The following is a 27,325-nucleotide window of genomic DNA, read 5'->3' on the forward strand; positions in this document are numbered from 1 at the left end:
CACAATGGAAATATGCAGAGCTTTGTGTAGTTTTAATTCAAATGCAGTTGGAACAGATGACATACCCTTAAAATTTTTAAAAATTATTTTTCCTGTTGTAGCTGATCATGTATGCCATATTTTCAATACCATATTAACAACATCAACATTTCCAAAAACATGGTGTTTTGCTAGGGTAATACCTATACCAAAAGTTAATACTCCTCAAAATTCCAGTGATTTTCGGCCAGTGAGCATTCTTCCAGCTCTTTCAAAAATATTAGAATTTTTAATGAAGGACCAAATCAACGAGCACATCGCTGAGAAAAAGTTACTTTCAGAGAAGCAATCAGGATATAGGAAAGGACACAGTACTACTACTCTAATGATAGATATTGTTGACAAAATTAGGAAGTCCGTGGATGAGAAGAAAATTACGGCATTGATTAGCTTAGACTTTAGTAGCGCTTTTGATTCTATAAGTCATGAAGTATTACTAAATAAGCTGCATCGGTCATTTGAATTCTCACTAGGAGCTTGTCGTTTAATTAAATCATTTTTGTTTCACAGATACCAATACGTTCAAAGTAAGGAAGACACTTCTGCAATACGTCCCTTATATAGAGGGGTGCCTCAAGGATCTATCTTGGGGCCCCTTCTATTCTCAATATATATCAATGACATATTCGATACTATACGGTTTATGGATGGCCACTTATACGCAGATGACCTGCAGCTAATTGCCAATGGATGTGAAGGCTCCGAGTCGTATTTTGAAACTTGCGTAAACTCTGAGTTAGAAACCATAAACCATTGGTGTTTGCAAAACTATATAAGTACAAATCCAACTAAGTCAAAATCTATTATTTTTAAGCCATTGTCGCATTATCCAATCACTTTCACCCTTAATAACTGCAATATACAGAATGTACGGTCTTTAAAAATATTGGGCTTTCATGTTGACGACCAGCTGGATTTCAATGACCACATTAACAATGTGGTTATGAAAACTACATTTCTTTTGCGGAAAATGTACAATACTAGCTCCCCTCTTCCTCTCAGCGTGAGAAAAATTGTTGGGAAATCTTTGATATTACCAATAATCACATATGGCTTAGAAGTGTATTCTGGTACATGTTCAGGTAGTCTAAAACGTTTGAAATTGTGTATAAACCGTATTGTAAGATATGTCTACAACATAAAACGTAACAATCATGTAACACCCTGCACTATTGATTTCTTAGGTTTGACATTCGATAACTTTATAAACTTAAGAATTTTATCCTTATTGTACAAAATTATGCAAACCCGAACACCGATACAGCTTTATTCGAAATTTCAGTTCGGTATCTCAGAACGCATTCATTCTTTTCCCGTTCCTCGTTTCCATTCATTAATTATGCGACGATCATTTCATGTGAGGGCAGTAAGAATTTGGAACAATAGCATACCGTATGAAATGAGACATTTTTCAACTTCATACCGCAAATTTATAGAGTTAGCAAAACAATATATATAATTTCTAGCATTGTGTTTGTTAATGATCAATTGGTACCAATCAATCTTTTTTTTTAACTGCTTTTAGATGTATATTATATTCATCCATATTCGTGTTAAATATAAAATTATTTAGATTTAAGTTTGGTTTTTTTTATGTAATTTAAACTTAATATCTAATAATGTAAATTATATTGTAAAATTATTTTTGTACGTCTCTACTGTTGCCTTGTGTAATCGACAATGGCCAAGAAGGCTTTAGATTATACATAAATAAAATGAAATGAAATGAAAAAATAATTTCGCTCTTCAAGAAAATATATATATTTTTGGGGGACAGAGCCGATTACTTCGCTTATTTTAGCCGGTTCGTCTGAATATGTGCATATTTCCCTTATAAGTGCATAAAAATCATGTGTTTTTTAGAACAGCTATATCTCAAGAATGGTTCCTTCTAAGAAAAAAATTATAAGGGTCAAACTTGTAGATAATTTTTCTGTCTACAATATTTACTTTAGTCACTTTTTGATTAGATCAACCGTTTTCAAAAAATAAATCCGAAAACCTAAAAACCCTTAAATTTTGACCTTTGACCCCGAATAATTTTTTTTGCACACATGGGATCGATGGGGACTTTTAGGACGTTGCTTCTAATGGCAAACCCTAGCTCTCCACCAAAATTCAGCTTTGTGGGAATTTTTGCTATTTCAATGTCTATTTTGACCAGACTACAATACACATTTTAAAGAAATCGATCTACAGGCCACATTAATTGTCCTATCGATTAAAACTGTATACAAGTTCTTTGTAGTGGCCAAACAAGTAATCCTACAAAAATTTTGAAAATCGGGTCGGATTTTAATATTAGCTATATAAAGGGCCCATCTCTTTGAGGCCCCAGTGGCACGTGTTAACACATTCTGATTGAGCTCAAACTTTGACAATCTTAATTTTTAACAAAACCAAATATTTTAGGAGGGTGCCGCATAAAAAATCCGACATTGATTTTTTTAAAACCACTCTACTGTATAAAATTACAAAACTTTTTCAACATTATTCATAATACTTATGATATATTTGTTTCTGTGTACAGAAAAAAAGGCCGCGATACAATGGCTCCGTTGAGTGCCGCGTTGGTTGTTTTTTTACTCGTGACTTAACTCACAAAGGACCGCCTGTTTCGAGGCCTTAAACTGTAATCTGGACATCATATAACAGAGTTTCGTTGGAAACGCCAAACGAAATCAAATTAAACTTGGTTCTAATTCAAGCCTAGATCTTTACCCACAATTCGATTGCAAAACAGCCAGTAAATAAAAAATATGTTATTGTAAAAAGCTAATTGTATAAAAAGTTTGTCAAATTAATCAATGTTACAAATATATCAATGTGCCGTCTATGTGTGACCCATTTTATTTAACAAAAATCTATTCCTACGTTATTTAGGTGTTATCGTTAGACGTCTTATGTCAGCACGTATTGTAATGTTTCCTAAAGAGTTCAATGCAGATCATGGATTTTTCTATTGCCTGAAAACAAAAGAAGACATAAAATTATTTGTTGGAAACTCTTCTTAATATTTTTGTTCGGCTTGAGGTCATCAAAAAATAAAAACAGCTTGTAGTTAGTTTTTTATTTTATCACTTTTATTTTTCCGATATTTCGATAGTCGTCGACTATCATCATCAGGGTTGTTAACTTTAAAAATAAGAAAACAATAACACTTGGTTATATAAAATTGTTAAAACAAAAATTAAAAATTAATTAACAATAATTACATTTGTTAGTTTTTGTTAATAAATTGACGAAAATTCTCTTCCACTCATGCTCAAACGTGTTTTCCTACTGAAGTGTTTTTGTGCTTTTCTATTGTGCTTCTATAGATTTGAGCACAATGTTCTGTATCTGTCTTGTAGTTGATGCGGTGTTGTGTTGGTACATTTATGATGTGTAGCATTTCCAGCATGTATCGTCGTCGGTAGTTGTTTTCTTGCGACAGTATTTGTACTTCTTTTAGATCAGGTGTATGTCCTGTAGCTGCACAGTGGGCTGCTAATGCAGTTTTTTGTTCTATTGGCTTGTTTTTTATTCTTTGGTCAGATTTATGACCACTGAGCCTTGTTTTTAATTTTGTTTTTGTGGTACCAACATATACCTTTTCGCACTTGTTGGAAGCATCACCGTTGCATTTTATTTTGTATACCACATTTGATTTTTCCTCGTTAGGAATTTTTGCCTTTGTGCGGCTGAAGAAGTTGTTGTTGGTGTTATCACTTTTCATGGCAATTTGATATTGTTCTCTATTAAACAAGTTTGAATTAGAAAAACGTTCTGAGAAACCGGGTACATATGTCGATCTCTTGTATATCTTTTCTGTTTTTGGATCTGTGTTGCCAATTTTGCTGTTTTTTACTTGTCTTATTAGATCATTAATTGTTTTGCTTGGAAAGTCATTCATGGCTAAAATCTTTTTAATTTTGATTTCATTGTGTGCTTGAAACTTTTTATCGCTAATATTGAGCACTCTACGGATGAAGTTTGTAGCAGTATTTATTTTTATGCGTCGTGGATGTTTTGAATTATAGTTAATAATTCTTCCAGACGCAGTTGGTTTTTGATACCAATCTAGGAACAGTCTGTTACCTTGTCTGATTACCAGTGAGTCTAGGTATGCTAACTGATTGTTTTTCTCACTCTCCATTGTGAAACGTAGCTGTTGGTTATATGTATTTAAAAGATTAAGGGTACTATCGACTTCATCCCTTTTTAATATGCAGAATATGTCATTGACATACTTGGTCAGGATCCTTGGTTTTTTATTCAAAGTCTCTAAAGTCTCGTCCAGTAATTTTTCCATCACAATATCAGCGATTATTGGTGATATTGGAGAACCCATTGGCATACCTTTTAATTGTTCATATATTTTGCCATTATATATGAAATAACGTGAGTCTTTTATACACATGGTAAGAATATCTATAAATAGATTCATTGGAATGTTTGTGTGTTCTTTGAGTGTGGTCCACTTTTCTTTTATGATGGTTATCGCAAGATTTACAGGCACACTAGGGAATAAAGAAACGACATCAAAGGAAATCAAAATTTCGTCATCACTAATAAATTGTTGGTTCACCCTAGACTTGAACTCGCAGGCATCTTTTATATTGTATTTTGAGTCTTTCGTCAATGATTTCAAAATGTTGGATATATATTTCGATAACTCGTACGTTGGTGAATTTATAAAAGAACATATGGGACGTAATGGAGTCCCTTCCTTATGAATTTTTGGTAGTCCATAGATTTTTGGTACTACCGAAGTCCTGTTTATAAGTTTATGTTTATCATTTTCATTGATGACTTTTAATTCGAAGAGTTGCATTACAATTTTGTTGCACCTTTCTTGTAAAGAAGTTGTAGGATCCTTTCTTACTCGTCTGTACGTGCACATATCCATTAGTAGTTGTTGCATTTTTGACTCATATTCGCTTTTTAGCATAGCAACCGTTTTTCCGCCTTTATCTGAATTAAGGATTAATATCTCTTTATTCTCTTTTATGAATTTATTAGTTTGTCTCACTGTATTTAAAATAAAGCGATCTCTTTTACTCAATTTAAAGTTGCGCATGTGATCGTTGATGAGAGTAACTAAGTTTATTCTCGCTTTCTCTTGTTGTTCTCTGCTCACCAGTGTCTGGATACAGTCCTCTCCCTCAGCAATAATATTGAACAGTGGGAAAGTAGTCTTTGTTGTTGGGAGCGCGAATTTAGGTCCTAATGAAAGCAACCATTCCACATTGGTAGGTATGTTGGTGTTCGTTGTATTAACAAACCACTCTTTTTTGTGTTCTGTAATCAGTTCCCGATGTTGTTGTTGTTTTAATTTTTCTAATTTCTTGATGTGAGTTGTTTTATGTTTTTGGCTTTTTGTTTGAGTGATGATGTTTTCACTCTCAGTGAAACTATAAAATGCCTGCGACTCTATAAAAGTAAAATTATAAATATTATTAATTACCTGTAAAACAATAAAGTTTTATTTTAATATAATATTCCAGAATAATCATAAAAATTATTATGTATAAATAAAAATTTCAATGAGTAAAAATTAGTACATATCGCGCCTTTACTTAAAGGGAGTCACATCTCCAAAAATCATGTTTCGAGAAAAACTCGTTTAAAGTTGCCGATTGAAAATTGACTTCGCAACTTAAAAAGATCGTTACACAAAAATAAGATAACCACTTGGACCACCATTTTTATGTAAGGAGCTAGTCAGAGCTAAATTCCAGTGTTAAATTTTTGTGCAAGATCAACTTGTTTGTTGATTTATGCCAATCTTCTAGTAAATTTGCTGTAAATCGTTTAGTTTTAGAGATATCGACATGAAAATTTGACACAAGATAAATTAGAAGTTGTAGAAAAAATAACAATTCGTCTGCTCCGACGGAAAAGGTCGTAAGTCCCTTTCAATAAATTTTTCAGGAGGAAGAAAAAACATTACAGCGCTTTCTGTATTAAAGATTTTATTATGGTGGTAAAGGCAGTATTTTTCGTTTATTTATTCCGCTTCAATACCTGTACTTTGTTTGATAAAATTCCGTCGCGTTTGGAAGATAATTGGATGTCTTTGGACTTACGACCTTTTCCTTGTACAGTTTTGTCGTAGACCCCCTCCCCTTGATATATTTTTCATATCTTGACGAGATAAAGCGATCTAGCTATGTGCGTCCGTCCACTTATTAACAATTGTAATAAAACTCCAGGCCTCAATTTTATACCGATCGTCACGAAATTTTGTGGAGAGGTCGGGTTCCGACCAGAAGTGACCCCATTAGATGTTTTGTTATGATCGAAAGGTGTGAAATGGACCAAACCCACAATTTTTACCCGACTTTGTAGCTGTCCTGTAGATCGCAGTAATATTCCGATCGAAGCGAAATTTTAAGAATGATTTGAGTTTAAGACAAAGAATAAGCTTGCAATTTAACATGGTGATGAGATAATTATTAGCGGGTTTTATGGACCAAAACTTTTGTGTGAAATCTAATATATAAAAGACAATGTGTGTATGTTCCGCGTAGGCTCAAAAACGGCTAAACCGATGTTTTTTTGAAAATTTCAGAGAATATGCAAGGAACAACCGAGGTGAAAATAGGCTTTATATTTTTTGAATTTCGGAGGGGGTGGGGGCAGGCCCTATTTTTTAAAAAACGCTTTTTTGCAAAAGTTATGAAAGTATCGGTCAGAAAATTAATTTGCGAGGCAACGGTTGTTGAATCTCCGACCCTATTACTTCCTCCCGAATTTCGGTATTTTGAAGGTTAGCCATATGGTTTTCCGAAATTGCTGAAATTTGGTATTTAGTCTACTTCATAAACAAAAGGAAACTAATTCAAGTAAAATTCAATACGACTCATGGTGGAGGGTATAACAAGTTCGGCCTTGCCGAATTTAACGACGTTCTTACTTGTTATTGACATTCACTTGATTTTTTTTACAAATTGTTCAATATATGAGGTATTTGAACACATACAGCATACCAGTTTGTATCAATGAAAAGACCGGAAGTGCATCTTTCATAATCAGTTCGCTTATAGGGGAAAATAGATTTAAAATGTTAATTTTCGTTGCAATATAGAAATTATCACATTTTTGTTCAAAAGTTTGGCCCACAGGCTCCGCCAAATATCATCCGATTACAATCCAAAGGTGTAGGCTAGTTCTTTACATTGTACCCCAACCATGGATGACGTTAAACATAATATCTGAACTACATTAGCTGTAGTATTATTTTAAAGTATACATTTTCCTGTGGACTTACGACCTTTTCGTACTCAAATTTGTACGTTTTGTGGACTTACGACCTTTTCCGACAAGGGCAAAACATATAGAAAAACGCGACATGCTACCATTTTCTTTGTATCATACGACGTGTTTTGACTTGTACTATCATCCTGTAACAAAAACGCGATTTCCAAAAAAAGTGGACTTACGACCTTTTCCGACGGAGCAGACGAATTGCTAACTCAAAAAGTATATAAAGTAAATTTGTAGAGCTTCCTTTTGCAACTAAAAAGTTATAGAAAAATTGGAAAATATTGTTATATGTATATTCTGAGGGGTGCTAATTAATTTTGTCTGATTTAATCACATTTACCAGTTTTGCTGAAATGTCCGCAACCAAAGCTTTTCTTTTGGAATACCCCTAGTAAAAGAGGAGACATGTGTATATTTAACCACCCCACCAAAATATTTTCGCGATACTCGTAGATTCAAGTTTCAGTATTGCATACACACAATACCACAGTTTCAGCTACGTATGTATTTCGAAGTTTTTAACCGTTTATTATGAGAAGCTAATTATATACATACTCGTATGTGTGTTTGACTCATTAATCAACATTAAAAACATATCACTGTGTCATCTTTGTACTATATATAATATCTTAGATTTCTTATTTAACAAATATCTATTCTTACCTTTCTCAGCTGCTGTTGTTGCACGTTTTCTATCGGCTCGTATTGAAAGATATCCTAAAGAATTCAATGCTAATCATGGATTTTTCTATTGCCTGAAAACCAAAGAAGATATAAAATTATTTGTGGGAAACTATAAAATTCCCAAGGCTGTATAAAAGAGACATTATACATTGTATTATTTACCTGTAAAAGAGTAAAAATAAAAATTCTATTTGTATATTTATTCCAGAATAATAATAAAAAATCATTATGAATAAATGTCAACTACAATCGGTAAAAATTAATACGAAAAAACAAATTATGTATATTATAATTTGAGCAGTACTTGGTCCAATGTAAGGCTCTGGTCGTTATTTTTAATAATAGGGACTTACATATGTATATTTAAAAGGACTAATTTATTATACAAAATCTAATTGCATACAAATGTTTGTCCACTTAATCAATATTAAAATCATGTCCATGTGTCATTCAAGAATGAGCTCTGAGATTTCTTACATTCCATTCTTCAGGTATCGTTGTACGGCTTAGGTCTAAGCGTATTGTAAAGTTTCCTAAAAGGTTATATGCGGATCACGGATTTTTTATTGCCTGAGAATCAATAAAGGAATAAAATTATTTGTAGAAAAATGTAAAATTCCCGCGGTTGTATAATGTAGATTTATTAAATTTTATTATTTACATGTAAAATAATAGAGAACAAAATTCTATTTTTATATTAACCCTTTGTGGCCCGACGTTGCCTGTGGGCAATTTTGCATGTTTGAGTATGCGTATTTCGCACACTGTTTGAGATATTTATATGTACTAAGTGGGTGTCGGTAGGTTGATTTCAGAAGAATAAGAAAATGGAAAGAACATTTAAAAAAATGCTAGATTGGCGAAGTTATGCTTGTCTAAGTATAAAAGTCAAATTTGGACATGCAATATTTTAGTGATTTTATAAAATGCCGTTAAATGTAAAACGAATTGAACAATTGCAGCCAACATTTTTTGAGAAATCTTATTGAGATATTGATCTAACAAAATAAAATAACAAACAAACAATTTACAGTTCCAATCAGTAGTTACATATTTTTGAAATTTGGAAGTTGCCTGTGGGCAACATTGGACCGTTGCACAGTGCGAAATATGAGCACTTTAGGGGAACTTTACTAATAACTTTTAAAGTAAAGGGCGTAGATTCCTAAAATTTTGCGAAAATGTTTCTTATATTAGTGGAAATTGTGGTGCTCAAATTGGGCCACATAGGCCCGCGATTTCCCGTAGCGTTCATGTAACGGCGGCTGTCGTTTTTACGTTTTACATTCATTTTTCATTTTTTGGGGTATAGACCCCATTGAACGGTACCGGTCGATGGGATATATTTTAAATGTTATGACACATTTTACAACGTATTTGGTTGTATTTTGGCATTTTATGTTCTTCGTAGATAGAAAACCTCTGTGCGAAATATTAACATCGTAGGTACGCGTTTTTGGTATAGCCCCCATATGACGGGTTCCCTCATATTAGGTATTTTAAATGTTGAAGACATAAATTGCAACAGATTTTGATGCAAATGTACATTTTAAGATGTTAGCGAATAAAAATCCTCCTCACATAAAAGCTGTCAACATAGGTCCACTTCTGGGTGAAGCCCACACACCCCAACACATCCATTAGGGAGTAAAATGTCAATAACTGTTTGTTTTCATTTGTATCTATAATGTTTATCGGTCTATTTAGCAGGTCTGTGCCATTAATTTTATTAATAATATCTCGCAGATCAAGTTCAGGTTGGAACTGCATTACTATTTTTAACGTATATTGGTATTTGCGCCACAGCATTCAAAAATGTTGCACTATATATAAATCACCAACATTTACAGGTCAAAACTATTAAAAATTGCGATAGGATTCCTAATTTAACAGAAATCATCATTTGTTAATATTAGTGAGTCCATTTCTTCAAAACACAGTCAACAACGGCGTTCATCGCCGCGTTTACCTTCCAATTTCGAAAATGCAATTAAATGAAGTTTCCGAAGTCATTTTAAAAAACTTGAATTTCTCTGAAAACCGCACGTTACCGCAGCTGTTTTATGGCTTTGCGAACAGAGGAGACCCCAATCATTCAGATCATATATATTTTAAAACGTGAATGTACGGGAATCACTTTTGAAATATCCACGGAAAATAAAAAAAATTATTTTGAAAACTTCAAAAAAGCACTTCTTTCCGATTAAAATTTCACGGTAACAATAAGGGTTTTTTGCATTTTTTTAAGAGTAAAATATTATAATAGTTTTGTAAAATATTAAGAAAAATAAATCATGGCATACTGACTTACCATTTGTCCGCGCCATGCTATTTTTTTAATGAAACCAAATTATATTTTTTAGAAAAAAAAAAAAATATGAAACGAAAGTGCAACTTTAAGTGCATTTTTAAGTCGTTTCGCGGAGTAAATCGCCAAACTGAGTATGGGTCATTTGCAGTGGAGTACTTAGCTAACGAATTCAATTAAAATTTAATTATTTTTATGTACTTTAAAAATTCCTTAAAGTTCCACTAAACTTCCCATATTTCGCACTGTGCGTTGTGGTAATAAAGTGGTTACATTAGTGGAAGTCGAAAATGCTGGTTAGTGGTATTCAATGAAATGCAAAGGGTCACTGAGACATTCAGACTTGTGAAAAATTGTGTATTTATAATATTATTCGAAAATTGAACTTGAATTAAGAGGATATTGACACATTTTTTAGTGAAAATACATATTACATATTAGGAATTTGTAAGATATCAACCGAATATATATTCGAATATCGATGATGATATTTTTTATGTATTGAATGAAGGCCAATATTATCAGGATTAGAGTCTGCATACAAAATATTTTTCAAACTCTTCACTCTGAAAAATGTCAATATAAGCATTTCAAGTTATATGAACACCACCATATGCGTCAAAATTGGATAATTTGTGAACTACATATGATAAATAAAAACCAATTCTCCATTCAATTTCCATCAATTTTCCTCTAGAATTAAACGAACTCACCAGCTTATGCTTTTCCACATCATGAATGATAAAAAATGAAACGATAATACAAAGACTTAAGAAACAAACTTTGTTCATTTTTATAACCACAATGGCCCGATTTTGCCCACAGGCAACATTTGGTACCTCCCTAACAGCAAGGAATTGATATGAATTTTTTGCATAAAGAACTTATTTTTGCGACTACTAATCATAATCAAGACGAAAAATATTTTTATCTCTACGGAAAAAAAGTTGGGGTTCAAAGGAAAATCAAGAGGTACGCTTCTATGGGGAATGTAGGAACCCACGGACCTAAACTGATAATTCTCTTCTGGAATATTTTATAACCCCAAGTGTTGTTTTGTCACACATTTCAGTTTTTCAGTGGGATATTGACGTCACAACCTTCAGAATTACGAAAATCGGGAAGTACCGTCAGGGCTATATCGAAACGTGGATCTATACCGACGAATTTCAGTCACAAAGGTTTTTACCTCCAACAAAGACTAAATACCAAATTTTAACCATTTCGGTTGGTTGCTGTGGCCACAACCTTCAAAATACCGAAAATAGGGAGGTACCGCTCTATAGGAGATGTACTAAGGCGTGGACCTATACCGACAAGTTTTATATGGAACGTTTAATACCCCAAATGAAGACCAAATACCAAATTTAAGCTATTCCCGTGGAATATTGAGGCCAACACCTTCAAAATACCGGAAATAGGGAGGCACCGTTGTATGGGGGCTATACTAAGGCGTGGGCCTCTAACAACAAATTTCATACCCGCAACGAAGACAAAGCACCAAATTTCAGTCATTTCGGCTAAAAGTTTCAAAATAACGAAAATCGGCTGGTACCGTTCTATGGTGACTATATCAAAACATTGACCCATAGTTCAAATGATTGACATATAGTGCAAAGTTTTTTAGTAAGCAATCTTCTGATTTATAGAGAAATCGAAATGTTAAATTACTTTAAACTAAATTGGAAGATTTGTTTAAAAAAGTTTGAGAATTATCTTGCACACTAGCCATTGTAGTATAGCCGGGCCATTATCTCAGGAAGTATGTACTTACTCTGGAAGAAAATGTTGTAATACGGACCGTTAAAAAACCATTCTGTAAAAAATTCAAATAGATCCGAGATGATTCCTCAAACTGCACTTTTCCCAAATTTTGTGTGGGAAGCAACCAAAGGACGGGACTGATATAGCCCATATTCCAACCTGATACATGGAAGAAATAATATGATGTGCAAACTTTGGACCAATCACAAACAGTTGCGGATTTGCCATTTTAGTTGGTGACGTTAGGGTTTCGTGGAGATTTTATGCCATTATCTCAGAAAGTACGGATTTGCCCAAAAAAAAATCTACCGTCGTAAAGGGCCACAAGGATAACCTGCTGAAAAAATTTCAAAATAATCTGAGAGGAGCTCCTAAACATATCTTATTTCAAATTGTGTGTGGGAGGTACTTGAAGAAGAGGTTCAATATAACCCTATTCTAACCCGATCTATATCTACAACTAATAATACGATGTGCAAAGTTTGGACCAATTTGATCGCACCCTTTAAAAGCTATCGATCCCATCATTTTACAAAAATAAATTGAACTGTTGCGGGAAAGGTACCGAAGGAGTGGACCGATATGGCCCATCTTCGAACTTAAACTAAGTTTGGACAAAATATAACGACTGCGAAATCGGCTAACCCTTCGAGAGTTATCGTGCGCACCAGCCTGCCAGGCAGACGGACAGACAGACAGACATACGGACGGACATGTCTAAATCGACGCCAAATTACCTGAAACAGATTGCATCCAAACATATTTGGGATCTAAAACCATTATTTCGGCAAAGCACATATTTGGTCATATCAAAGTGTATGTATATATCATCGTTAGCCTTAAGACTGAGGGTATAAAAATAGTTTTCTTTCGGTTATGAAGGAAGGAAATCCGCAATTTGTGGTGAGGACTGTCCACTGGAAATCATAATTACCAATTACATCAAATTTGGACTGTACATTAAAACTTAAAACGCCTGAAATTGGTTGGCACCGTTATATAGGGGCTGTATCGTATATCCGAGAATGTCCGTAATTTTTGTGACCCCGACCCCGAAATGCCAAATTGTATCCAATTTCGTTTTCCAAGCCGTGCCTACAATTTTTGGTGCAGAAGTTTTGTAAACACCAAGAAGCTGAAATATAAAATTCGGTCAAAAAAGTCCTCAAAATACCTAAAATCACCAGAACCGTCACATGGGGCCACCTCGTACCATGGACCCACTTTGACAATTTTTGGTGCAGAAGTTTTGTTACCACTGGGATCATCAAAGTTAAAAAAAAAAATCAAAATACCTATAACACCGACCGACAATTTTCAACAAATTGCTTTACATATGAATCGGACTATATACGTCTGAAACTATAGGGAGGAAAATGGCTCTTAAGATTTTTCGTTTTCTTATGTTCTCCTTTGGAATTTGAGTGTCCTTAAAAAGGTCAACAAAAAATATTTTAAATACGTGTACTCATCGCACGATGCTGTTGTTGGTGTCATATTAATGATTAGAATGTTTGCTTTATACAATAATTTTCATTTACTGCATTCAAGAATAACAGGGACATCAAAAATATCCTTGAAAAAATAAATACAAAAAAAGTTTGAAAAATTTTTGAAATTTTTTCAAAAAAATATATGTAAATATCCTTTATGTAGTGCAACACTTCCCGAAATTTCAATATCTTAGATTTGTAAGTTATTTTTTATTTAATAAATTTTTACATGAATTTCTTCAAAGAAAACAAAACATTTTATTCTATATCTTTGTGCGACACGAACATAAAAAAATTAAAAAAATAAAAAGAAACCATATTCTGACACGGCAGCATGATAGAAGACCAAAAATACGAAGACACGTCCCCCGTCACTTCCACTTTCACGGTTATGGGTACCCAAAGATTTGAGGCCTTGTTGTCAAAAGGTATCATTTTGCCAGGCTCATATTTTCTAAACCGCTAAGAATTTTAATTTGCTCTCTGAGGCAAAGTAGTAGCTCTTGTCTTAAAGAACTAATTCCGGAACCCATAAAATCCACCAAACCTCATCTTCAAGGTCAAGATCTTCAAGGTCAAATTTCCTTTATAATGTTTTCTAGGGGTTGGTCTACAGATATCAAAATGATCAAAATTGAGGCAAACTATCAACTGTAAAAATGTTTCTTAGATCTCAATAAACATGTTTCTAGAATACACGTAACTGTTTTTACAGGTCAAAAAAGCAAAACAAATTAGATTTTTATCCATTTTTCTCTGGTTCTGGTCCGAATACTAAACCGCTCAAAATTCAAGAAAACAATCAGCAACAATAACTTAGCAAGGATATCAATCAATAACTTTCTGGAATATACGAACTGTCTATGAACGGTCCTTGTCTGTAAACATGAATGTAATTTTTGGGGTCGTTAATGATTATTGCGATGAGTTACAAACAGATAACTAAATTCAATATACCCTCCATACTATGGTGAAGGGCATAACAAATATGGTGTATTTCTAAAATTTGGTCAGCCGTGCCAAATCGCTAAGCCGATTCATTTATGACTTTATTTTTGCTATAATAAATAAAAACGCGCATTGTATAGTCCTCTGTTATGTGCATGAAGCTTTTTAAATTTAAAGATAATGTTCGGAAGCAAATTTGGGCTTTGATGCATATTTCTAAATTTTACTTTTCACACTTGCAGGTAGAAGAATAGCTATTAAAGTTAAAGGTGACAAAATTGGAGAAATAATTCAAACATTCGATGTTGATCACCCATTTTATTATGTTATCGAAGACTCGAAACCTATGAAACTATATGAAGGAAGAATATTAGAATTAAAATAATCCCTTGGAAAATAATTTCGAACATCATCAGTTATAAAATAGTGTTTCATTTAAATAAACATCTCAGGCACAGAAATTGTTCTCTGTTAAATAAAGACAATTTTTGTTTGTTTTGGAACATTTAGACATTTAGAAACTGCATTTGCACGTCATATTGGAAAACATTTCAAACCTCGCAACATTTCATCAAAAGAGAGTACTCACTATCAGTTTTGAATGACAGTCATGACGTACATTTAGGGCAATTTTTTGGTAAATAAAACTTTTGTTTAGCTAGAAATGTTTGAAAAAAGTTATTATTTAGCTGGACTTTTATATTAACGCAATACACCTCGATGACTGTCATTCATGTTGGTCGATGTGTACTATGCCTTATGGGAACTAAATTCAAATGAAATCTCTCCATAAATATAAGATATTTTTTTTTTGCTTTTTGTTTTTGTTGCAGCTGTACTTACTTATTGGAAATCCTTGTGGAGAAGAAAATTTGTGGCTGACCATTCGTTTCTTTATATGATACGTAACAGTGAAGGTGTACTATTCTTTCAGGGCCAACAAACCATGACCCAAAATTTGTAATTCTTAATTTAATAAACTATAATTCAAATTTCCAAAATTTCATCTTTCAACGAGATTTAAGGCCGATAAGATTTTTATTAATAATTCAAAACCGTTGTAATTTTTAATAGTTAATTTTCCGTTAAGTGTTGCTTTGGGCACAATGGTGAACATGCCATCAAAGTAGACTGAATATCTGAATTTGAATCCCAGGATGAAATGAAACCCCCTCCTGTAGCAAAAATGAATGAACTTTTGCCTATTAATGACTAAAATAAAGTTTATTCTATTTAAGTATTAAATAAGTAAAAGAGGGCCCACTTCCCCTGGGCACTAGACCGGAATCGAAGCGGCTTTATCTGCATACAATTTTGACTTTACATATTCTGACAGAAAAAAAGTCTAACGGAGTGATGTAAGACGATCTTGGTGGCCAATCGACTGGTTCAAAACGTGCTCACCGAAGTGCTCTTCCAATAAATCCATTGATTGATGCGATGTATGGGAAGTGGCGCCGTTTTGTTGAAACAAATGTCGCCGAGATTACGAACTTAAATTTCAGACATCAAATAGTCGGTTATCACGGAGCAATAACTGTCGCCATTGACGATGAATACCTAACCGACATCATTTTGAAGAAATAGGGTCGGACGATTCCACCGACCCACAATCCGTTGTTTTTTCTGGATAAAGTGTGTGTATGTTTGCACAACGGCGCAACCTTAGCACACTGTATCTATTACCAAATGTTCTTGTCCATCTCTTTTAGGGGATAGACATGCGCCAAGGTCCTCACTTTGATGTTTTACTCTTTTGTAAACCCTTCTAACTTCTGCACATCTCTTATTTCAATTTTGCAATGACCAATTCTTTGCCATTATCAATAAATTATTCCCCACACGGCGATGTGGTACTATTTTTTGGATTATAGACTATACTTACTTTATTAAAGTTAAAAATTTTTTCCATAGCAAGTGACGTCAGCTATTTAACAACTTAAAAACGACAATGTAAACATTTCATAATTCATATTGAAATACATTCCCGCGGCATTATATTTAACCCTGTCCACATCAAGTGAAGTCTATAAAGGGGTTCAATTCGAATAAATTATAATTACAGAAATTTAAGTATTTTAAATTTTACATTTTATTTTTGTTACAGCAATGACCGTTACTCGGAAATCCCGTATAAGATATCATAATCCTCCAAAATCTTTTGTGGCTGACCATTCTTTTCTTTACATGATATGCAATAGTGAAGGTGTTGTTTTATTCAAGGGCCAACAAACGTTGTTCTAGAATTTGTAATTGTTCTTAATTTCAAGAATTATAATTTATATTGTCAAAGTCTTACTCAATAAAGAATATATGCCACTATTAATTTAAATAAACAAAAAACTGACGGATTTTTTCTTACTTCATTGACAGTTTAAAATTAATTGTAATACCTGAAACTATGGTAATTTATTGGAACGGTTCTTACGGACAACAATCTTACCTACCTAAAAAACAATGAACACAATATATAGCTATTTCTTCCTCCAGAAATTTGCTTATTTTTCCAAATTTTCGAAAAAATTGTCGCCCACACATTCCAACATTTTGACCCAATTTTTTGGTTTCCTTAATTTCAATATGTTTACTATTGAATACCATACGGAAATTGTCAATCGGTGAGGACAAAAAAGTAGGGGTTTTGACTTGGAAAATCGATTTCTGAACCACCGTGCGGCGCAATCTTAGCACACTGTATCTATTACCAAAAGTTCTTGTCCGTTTCTTTGGTGGGATAGACCTGCGCCCAGGTCCTTAGTTTGATGTTTTACTCCTTAGAAATCCATTTTGACTTTCGTACATCTCGATATTGTTTCTCATTCCATTTAACAACAAATTATTCCCCACATGGTGGTGTGGTATTATTTTTATATTCTAGCCTATACTTTATTAAAGTTAACCATTTTTTCCATAAAATCCAATTTACATATGCACATTAAATGATTTCGTTTTACGAAATCCTAGAAACAAATGAAGTGTATTTACATCTGTTTTTTTGCGTCATTTGCTTACGCACACAATCGCACATACACACGGATACAATAACACATACACACACACACACAATAATTTTAATTCCGAAAAATAAGAATTTCACAACACTAATGTTTACCAAATAACTTGAGTTAATTCAAAATTGAAAAAAATTTAATTTTTGCAAGTTTTTTAAACATTTATTTACACTTTTGTCATCGTTTGAGTATTTTTGTTTTTCTACAACACACACAAACAAACAAAGACATCATAAAACAGTTGCATTTTTTGGTAGTTTATGACGAAAAAGCAGGGTTGCGTATAATAGTATGGTGTTTTCGTGCGTTGTTTAGAATAAATGACGCAGCTATCATCATTTAATTTTGTATGGTAAATGACGCAAAATGTTGCCTGTTTTAGCAAATAAATGACGAAACAGCTCTAAATGACGAAAAAGTTGCTAATGTAAATTGGACGTAAGAAGTGACGTCAGGCTTATTAACAATTTAGAAGCTACAATGTAAACATTACATTTGATAATTCATATTAAAATACATTCCCGCGGCATTATATTTAAGGCTGTCTACATCAAGTGAAGTCTATAAAGGGGTTCAATTCGAATAAATTATTTCCAGAAGTTTAAGTATTTTGAATTTTACTTTTTATTTTTGTTGCAGCAATGACCGTTATGCGGAAATCCGGTATAAGATATCATAATCCTCCAAAATCTTTTGTGGCTGACCATTCTTTTCTTTACATGATGTGCAATAGTGAAGGTGTTGTTTTGTTCAAGGGCCAACAAACTTTGTTCTAGAATTTGTAATTGTTCTTAATTTAAAGAATTATAATTTATATGGTCAAAGTCTTACTCAATAAAGAATATATGTCACTAATAATTTAAATAAACAAAAAATGACGGATTTTTTCTTCCTTCATTGACAGTTAAAAAATTAAATTGTAATACCTGAAACTACAGTAATTTATTGAAACGGTTCTTAAAGACAACAATCGTACCTACCTAAAAAAACAATGAACACAATATATGTTATAGTTTGCGAGAAATAGCTATTTCTTCCTCCAGAAATTTGCTTATTTTTCCAAATTTTCGAAAAAATTGTCGCCCACACATTCCAACATTTTGACCCAATTTTTTGGTTTCCTTAATTTCAATATGTTTTCTATTGAATACCATATGGAAATTGGCAATCGGTGAGGACAAAAAATGGGGATTTTTGCTTGGAAAATCGATTTCTGAGCCAACGTGCGGCGCATCCTTAGCACACTGTATCTATTACCAAATGTTCTTGTCCGTTTCTTTGGTGGGATAGACCTGCACCAAGGTCCTTAGTTTAATGTTTTACTCCTTGGGCATTTTTTACCTGTTGTCAGAAAATCAATATGTGTGCGTCAGGTTTTCATTGGATGATCATTACCTATAAATAAATTAACATAAAAATAATAAATATTTCATAGCAAAACTGCTTCTTAAAGTATTGTTTTAATAAATTGTCATCTTTATCTGACATCAAAAATACACAAAGGCCTAAATTCGCCTTCACTGTGATTTGGTTAAATTTGCTTTGATTGAGCTTAATTTGTTGTGTGCATCAGGATCCTAATTTTTGCTCTTTCTTCCAAGAGAGTTTAACTTACATATAACAAATCCATAATATTTCCATTACAGGTTTACTTATCAAACGTAGATACTGCAAGTGGGAGGATGAAATAATTGTTAACTTCGAAGCAAATCATAGTTTCTATTATATGATTAAATCGAAAAAGGACGTGGTTATTTTCAAAGGACATTTGTTCATGTTGGCATAGGCTGTGTCATAATGTAATTAAAAAGGTTAATAATGTTGTTGTTGCTTTTGTAAAACTAAGCTTTAATATTTATCATATCATAATAACACTGTGCTTTGGCAACTTTACTGAGGAAGATATGAGGAATATTTTCATTAAACATTTTTACCCTCATGCTGTTCATCAACGTGGACTTCTTGGTCCTTTTTTCGAAAACGGTTCAAAATTTAAAATGTGATCATGTCAAATCCGAATATACTACAAAATTGTTCGTCAGAATACCCCAAATCTGTAAATCGTATCTAATCGCCAGGAATTTCTAAAAATGAAAAACACGTTTTAGGATTAAAGTCGGACTTCATCTGAGTTTATTCAAAATTGTCACTTAAAATATAACTTCAAAGAGATGACGTCAAAGACAAAAATATTCTTCGTCAAATTCACTATGGGTTACCAAAGAAATGACATCTCTATTTACGTTATAGGGCAAAACCTATAACTTTGCGTGTTGCGTGTGCGTATAAAAAAACAAAAACAAAATACATGTATTTCAATTTGGGTAGACAACTTAGCATCAACATAGGTTCATATTTTGGAATATACCCTATATGAATGAATGTTCCTTCTCAGTTAGCATTAGGGTTGTTCATTTTTGACCTTTTTTCTCGAAAATGATTTCCTGTAGCGAGAATAAATGAAATTTTACCTATTAATGCCAAAAATAACATTCATTCCATTTTATTATTAAAAACGGTCAAGCACAAACCACTTTAAAAAAATTATTTTTTGGAAAATCCTATGAAATGAAAAAAAATCAAAAAAATATTTCCTGTTGCATGAATGAATGACCTTTGACCTATTAATATCTAAAATAACTTTTATTCCATTTAAATATTAAAAAGGTCACGCACAAACCACTTTCAATTTATATGATATATGGAATAAAGTTATGTCTGATATATATGTATGTTATGATATGACGATAAAATTGGTGAGAAACGAAAGCTTATCTCATTTTGGTTATGTCGTGTGGTTTTAAAGCTTTTTTGAGCCATATACTTCAAAAAAGTTCATATATGAAAACTTTGATAGCTTTTTGTGTGTGAGCTGTTTTGTCGAATCAACTTATATTTAAAATTTTATTTAGTATTAGGCAAAAGTTAATCAAAATATGATACAGGGATATGAGGTTGTATAAAAGTCACAACACCAGTTAGTATATCTCACTTGACGTGACGGAAGAACTTGTACTGACTTAAACGGTAGGAAAATAATTTTTCCATTTTACTTCAAAGCAAAAAGTGGCGGAGTATACAAAAACTTTGCCGGGATGAACTTAACGTCTTTCTTAGTGTTTAGTACTAGGGTCAGTAGAAAACTGTCTGGCATAGGCAACACGCAGTGTCACCAGGCGTCATTTGACATTTTATTTTGGAAAGTTTGAGAGTTTTTAGCCTAAGTGTACTCTGGACAGCTTTACATACGACCATGTTTGACTTGAAAAAATAGCTTCGAAAGAAAATGAAATGCGTGTTGCCTAGGCCAGAAAGTTTTCTAGTAACCCGTACATGCTTAAGGAGGATACATTTTTTAAAACGATAGATCGAATAGTCGATATAATAATCGAAGGTATAAGGTATAAGAATAGTCTTAGTTGCAACTTTATAATTTTTGGAAAAGAAATCCGTGGTTATGGGAGCGTCTTTAATCATACCCATACTGTATATAATGTCCTTGTCTTGTATTTAGCCAGCTTTATCTTAATTTTTTTGTGTGAATTTAATAATATATGTGTTCTTTCTATATTACAAAGCTCACATAAGTGTTTGTTTTTTTAGCCGGAATTGTGATGAATCGTATGGCTCCAATGATGATGGAACCGCCTAAGATCTTCAATGTCGATCATCCATTTTTCTATAAAATAATTGATAAGAATTTTGTAACATTATTCCAAGGCCATATAAAGATGTTTTATACATGAACTTTGTAAAATACGAAGACTGTTTATTATGCTCTCTTCTTTGGATTAAAAAAATATGCAAAAGTATTCAAATGGAATTGTATTATTTTCTAAAACAATAAATACAAACTTTGACCACAGATATTTACGTATTTTTATTATCAGGTTAAAAATGTATTTGAATTTTTCATAACTTTTAATATATATAATCGTCTGGTTTTGTCTTTTAGGTTTTGTGGTTCCAATTACGTGATAAATTCTTTGTTATGTTCATGTTTCTCAAGATAAAGGTCTCTGTCACAGATATTCGTTGACGTTCTAATTTAAACGGTAATATATTTCTAAGGGCCGTGAAATGCTCATGGGACATTGAAATTCAATTTTATTGTGTAATCATCAGGCTTAATTGCACCTCTGTACCATATTCAATAAGCCATAATACCCAAACTCGCATTTAAAACTTTAAAAGTATTCTCCTATTTATCGCTATTCAATACTTTGTAGTTAAAACATATTCCTTTTTCGGGTCCATACTTGCATTCTTTACCTTCGTCACAAATAATATTGGTTAGTCCGAATTTACTTTATTGAATTTTCCTAGCGGCATTTTCTTTGGTAATCTCGTGCAAACAATTCGAACAGAGGATTTTTTAAAAGTACAGACCCTAGTTGGGTTTTGTTGTGTCAGATCCAGCTCGGATTTTGTGGCCCCATCTAAATATGTTTAAATATTGAGTTTTTTTTTTTTAAAAAATTGGGGCTATATCTCTGAAACCAATGCGAATGTTCTTCTGACGTCTGAAGCAAATTTGAAGATAAGGACAAGAATAAAATATTTGGAGAATAATGAACTCGAGAGACTACGTTTATTGCCTCAAATGTCAAAATATATCTAAAAATTCCATAATTTGTATGCATTTGACACCATATCTCCAAAACTGTTAATTTTTTCTTAGTGTTTTCTTTTGGAAAAATATCAGCTGGAATGTAATACACAACTCTTCAGAACATGCTATTGTTGTGAAGTGCCTCTATCACGTTGTTTTCACAATATTTTACAACGACGATTTAATAATCTGTTGGTGTGAAATGTGTTTTAAATAGGTGTTGTACATGATATGATACCAAATACCGCTAAAACAGCATGAAATAAGCATTTTAGAGTTTCAGAATGTTCTGAAGAATGGATGAGAACATTATTTGGATAATTTTTGCAAAAGGCTACTTAGTGCAACTCCTAATAGTTTAGCTGATACCGACCAGAATTCCAGAAAATATGTAAAATTGTCTATATTTTTATCGATTTGGAATCTCTAGATGAAGTTTTTTTATGTGTTCTGTTCAACAGATAGGTTCTACTGCTTTAAGGCTATAGTATTGCTAAAGACAGCAAGGTCAAATTCGTTTCTGAGATAAAGGCCTTATAAATGAAAACCAGTAAGGAAAGGATCAAAGTGGGGCGTGGCCGACTATATAATACCCTACACCACTGTGAATAAGTAAAATATATATGGGAGCTAAATCCAAATCAGAACAGATTTCGATATAGTTTTTCACATTTATTAGTAGACCAAATTCCGTCACATAGTCCAATTTTCATTGAAATCGGACATATATGGGGCGTTTCGTGCATCAAATACCGAAAATCGGTCGAGAATATATGTGGGAACTACATCCAAATTTGAACCGATTTCTATATAATTTGGCACACTTATTTCTAGACTAAATACCGTCGCACATTCCAAATTTAATTGAAATCGGACATATATAGCGCGTTTCGTGCACCAAATTCCTTAAACCGGGCGAAGATATATATGGGGGCTATATCCAAATCTGAACCGATTTTTACCAAAATAAATAGCGTTCGTCCTTTGGCCAAAAAAACTGTCTTCCCCAATTTTCATGCGAATCGGACTGTACTGTGTTTACAAAAATACATGGACAGACGGTCAGACAGACGGACATGCGTAAATCGACTCAGAAAGTGATTCTATGTATATCCCTAAAATAAACTATGGGTCTATCTCGTTTCCTTTTGCATGTTACAAACTAATGCACAAAGACATAATACCCCTTACCACAAGGTGGTGTAGGGTATAAAAAGTGCAGTTTTTGCCCGGTTTACATGAGACCATAAAATCCTAACTGGATCTGACAGGATAAACCCCAACTAAGGATTTTGTAGGTTAAATATGTACTTTCAAAAAATCCATACTAGCATAAAATTCTAAGTCTATCTAACCATGACCGTCCGTCCGTCTGTCTGTCTGCTAAAATCAAGATACAGCTCGCAATTTTTAAGATAGAGCGTCAAAATTTGGTACAGAAGTTTTTATTACTTCCAGGATGGTTGGTATTGAAAATGGAATATATCGGTCCATGTTTTCATATAGCCCCCATAGAACGGTACCTCCCGATTTTCGGTATTTTTGAGTTTTTATCTTCATTGTCCCACCAAAATGTCTTAAATTTGGTACTTAATCTTGGTTGGGGGCATAAAACTTTCACCCAGAAATTTGTCGGTATAGATCCACGACTTCATATAGCCCCCATAGAACGGTACCTCCCGATTTTCGGTATTTTAAAGGTTGTTGCCACAATAATCCACCAAAATGGCTGAAATTGAGTACTTAGTCTTCGTTGGGGGTATAAAACTTTCCTCCAGAAATTTGTCGGTACAGGCCCATGTCTTAATATAGCCTTCATAGAGCGGTACCTCCCGAATGTGGTTATTGTAAAATAAGCCACTTTTTTTTACCGAAATTGCTGAAATTTGGAATTTTGTCTTCTTCATACACGTAGGGAAATTGTTCATTTTACTTCAGTACAAATAGTGGTGGAGGGTATAACAATTTCGTCCCGGACGAACTTAACGCCGTTCTTACTTGTTCTGTATAGTTTTGTGTGATGATGGAAAATGTTTAACCGATGAAATGGAACAAAAATAAATGTTTTGGGATTATTTGGTCGTCGAATACAATTATAGTTCGATTTCGAAAGACCTTTCTGTTGACCTTTGACTTTTCTGCTGACCATTCTTTTGACCTTTGACCTTTCTCTTGACCTTTGATGTTTCTCTTGGCCTTTGATGTTTCTCTTGACCTTTGATCTTTCTCTTGACCTTTGTCCTTTCTGTTAACCTTTTGCCCTTTCCATTGATGCCAATTAAGTTTATATATGAATGTGACAAGGTATCTGATCTGTAGCCTAAACTATAGAAGACTTCCACTACAGTAATTGTTTTCAGTTACCATAACCACAGGGTAGTGTCATCTTCTTGTTCCTCGCTTTTTGTAATTTCGAAAATCATATTTATTTTTACTATGTTCTCGGCGCACACACGAAGCACATTTTGTAGTCATCGAAAAACTTTACTGGTATCGATAAGTTCTTACCAGAGATCATCCGTAAGTAGTATCGGAATCTGGTCACTTTCTTAAAATATGTTGGCTGCGGGATTTCCTTTCAGAATTCTTATGATCTGCAAATAAGTCTATGTTTGAGCTCACCTTTGGCATGTTCCAATTTATTTCACCGCTTTATGCCACTGAATTTTCCAGGGTTCCTTGCGGTCAAATAACTTATCCACCGAAAATAGTGGGCATACGTTACTTTCGTAACAGAATGAAAATAATTATTCCATATAAGCTAATAATATTTCATGGTGGAGGGTATAAAAAGTTCGTCCCGGGCGAACATAACGCTTTTTTACTTCGTAACTTGTTTTTGGTATACCCTTAGTCTTTAGGCCAATGAGGGTACATATACTTCGATACGATGAAAATTTGCCTCATAGAGATTTGTCCAAAATTTGGTTATCATAATATTTTGTCCGAACTTAGATCAAGTTTGAAGATGGGCCATTGCGGTCTTTTCCTTAGGGAAAGGATGTTCTAAATGTTTCGCTGAAATGATGGGAACGATAACTCTTAAACGGATCCGATTTGGTCAAAATATTGTTCTCGTAATATTTTGTCCAAAGATAGGTCAGATTCGAATATGGACTATATCGGTAAACTCCTTCAAGTACCTCGCACACATAGTTTCAAATTTTTTGGCAAAAGTGCAATTTTTCAAGAGATTTTGGCAGCAGGTTGTGCTTGCGGCCCATTTTACAGCGGTAAACATTTTTTCTGGGGTGAGTCCATACTTCACGTGGTATAATGCCCCAAAAGCTCCAAATAACCCTGATGGCAAAAACTCAAATCACTGATGAGCTTACGAATTGAGTATTCGATTTGAACGAAGTAAGGCACATCGTACTATTTCTTCCTAACGTACATCAAGTCCAAGAAGGTCTATATTGGAAAACATATTCAGGTTCCTCCCATGCATACAAGTAGAGATGGGGGAGTGTCGCACAATGTCGCGAGTTCATATTAACTGTGGCCAAAAATAGAAGGAGTTGTCGTAGATGCATCAATTTTTGTACACGTACCTATTATTGACTTACAATCTTCAGGACAAAATTGCGTTGGTCGGTCCACGTTTTGATATAGCCCCCATAAAACCGTACCTCTCGGTTTTCGGTATTTTGAATGTTTTAGACACAATGACCTACCGAAAGTATTCAAATTTTGTAGTTAGTCTTCGGCAGAGGTATCAAACATTCCAACAGAGAATTTTTGGCTTAGGTCCACATTTTGATATAGCTCCCATACAACGATATCTCCCGATTATCGATATTTTGAAGATTTTAGCCTCATTATTACACCGAAATTGCTGAAATTTGGTATTTAGTCTTCGTAGGGGGAATTATACCTTCACCTTGAAATTTGTCTGCATAGGTCCACGCCTTCATATAGCCCGCATAGGACGTACCTCCCGATTTTCGGTATTTTGGAGGTTTTAGCCTGATTATCACACCGAAATGGCTGAAAATCGGTATTAAGTCTCCGTTGGGGTACTTATAACCTTCCACCAGAAATATATCGGTATAGGTCCTCGTCTTCCTATAGCCCCCATAGAACCGTGCCTCCCCATTTTCGGTATTTAGACTGTTGTGGCCTCAATATGTACCCGATATGACTGAAAATTGGTGTTTAGCCTTCATATTGTTTGTGAGCATATTGAATATATCAAACTCTTGTCTTTATATATGAGAAATTTCCTTTAAAATTTTTTTGGCCGGTTAGTGTTCAAAAACGGTTTTTTTTTTTGTAAAAAATCGAATTTTGATTTTCGCTGTTCACATTTTTTTTTTAATTGATTGATTTTAAAATTCTCTCGTTTTAAAGCTAGATTATTAGGTACTTAATAAGCCCACAAAAATATATGATGATCGGTTCATTTCTTTTCGGGCTATAGCCAACACCGCAAAACGATTTGTTAAAAAAGAGGGTATCCTCTCAGTGAGGTGGTCGCTGAAAAGGGGAAATGACACATTCGTCTGCAAACCTCTACAGCTGGGACCTTTATATATTTGAAGTACTCACTTTTCGATATACACTTTTATACCATTTTCCCCACTCCACTCAATTTAAAATTTGCTTCAGAAAATTAATAAACTTAGTAATACATGTTTGGGTTAATGTAAACACCATATGATTAATATTTACATGCAAACAAAAGTGTAGCCAAGGTTATTATATCCCAAGAGAACTTAGGAACCATTTTTGCAGCGACCGTTACTTTTAAATTTAAAATATTAACGCATGATATAATTTATTAATTTTAGAAAAAAAAACACAAAAATACGTATTAACTAAAATTGTCGGATTTAAATCCTCATATAGCAAAAACTACTTCACGTATCAGTACCAAAATTCAGATTCTTCTTTATTAATATGTTTTCTGTTACTCCCCATCAATAAATTTGTTCAACGAAGTATTTCGTTTTTACCATTTTTTGCCACGGTCGTGACATTGTGTGTCGTGTTCCCAACAACTAAAGTGTGTAGTATTTTGTTGTCTCTAAAGGGCTTAGTTTTTGGTGTTTTTAATGCCCAAGTTCGATTCCCAGGCCAGGCAAAATCACATTTACAATGGTGGCAGGGTAGAGTTAGAGAGATTTCCTGAGCATTTCAGACATTTAAAACTTATCATTGAGCAAATATCGGGGTGCAGTAATTGCTATAAGGGAAGTCTCTTTCTTTCCTTGGG

General features: G+C 33.5%; 1 protein-coding gene across 18 annotated transcripts in view; it reads left to right on the plus strand.

Moving 5' to 3' along the window:
* Nucleotides 1–27,325, plus strand: part of LOC141405527 (antichymotrypsin-2-like) — a 167,941-nt gene that overhangs the window by 110,490 nt on the left and 30,126 nt on the right. For 2 of the 18 annotated variants that reach the window (XM_073989932.1, XM_073989946.1), the window contains exon 4: nt 21,102–21,363. The exons of 9 other annotated variants lie outside the window; for them this stretch is intronic. In XM_073989932.1, the coding sequence (XP_073846033.1) occupies nt 21,102–21,244 (143 nt within the window). In that variant the 3' untranslated portion in view covers nt 21,245–21,363. Of the gene's footprint in view, nt 1–7,962; nt 8,252–15,320; nt 15,467–16,594; nt 16,832–18,137; nt 18,374–21,101; nt 21,364–27,325 lie in introns of those variants that run through there. 7 more of the 18 variants (XM_073989939.1, XM_073989948.1, XM_073989938.1 and 4 more) reach the window with 4 other exon arrangements.

The sequence above is a fragment of the Musca autumnalis genome, unplaced genomic scaffold, assembly GCF_047663935.1.
Source record: "Musca autumnalis isolate F117 unplaced genomic scaffold, ASM4766393v1 scaffold_5, whole genome shotgun sequence".
In the NCBI taxonomy this organism is placed as follows: Eukaryota; Metazoa; Arthropoda; class Insecta; order Diptera; family Muscidae; genus Musca; species Musca autumnalis.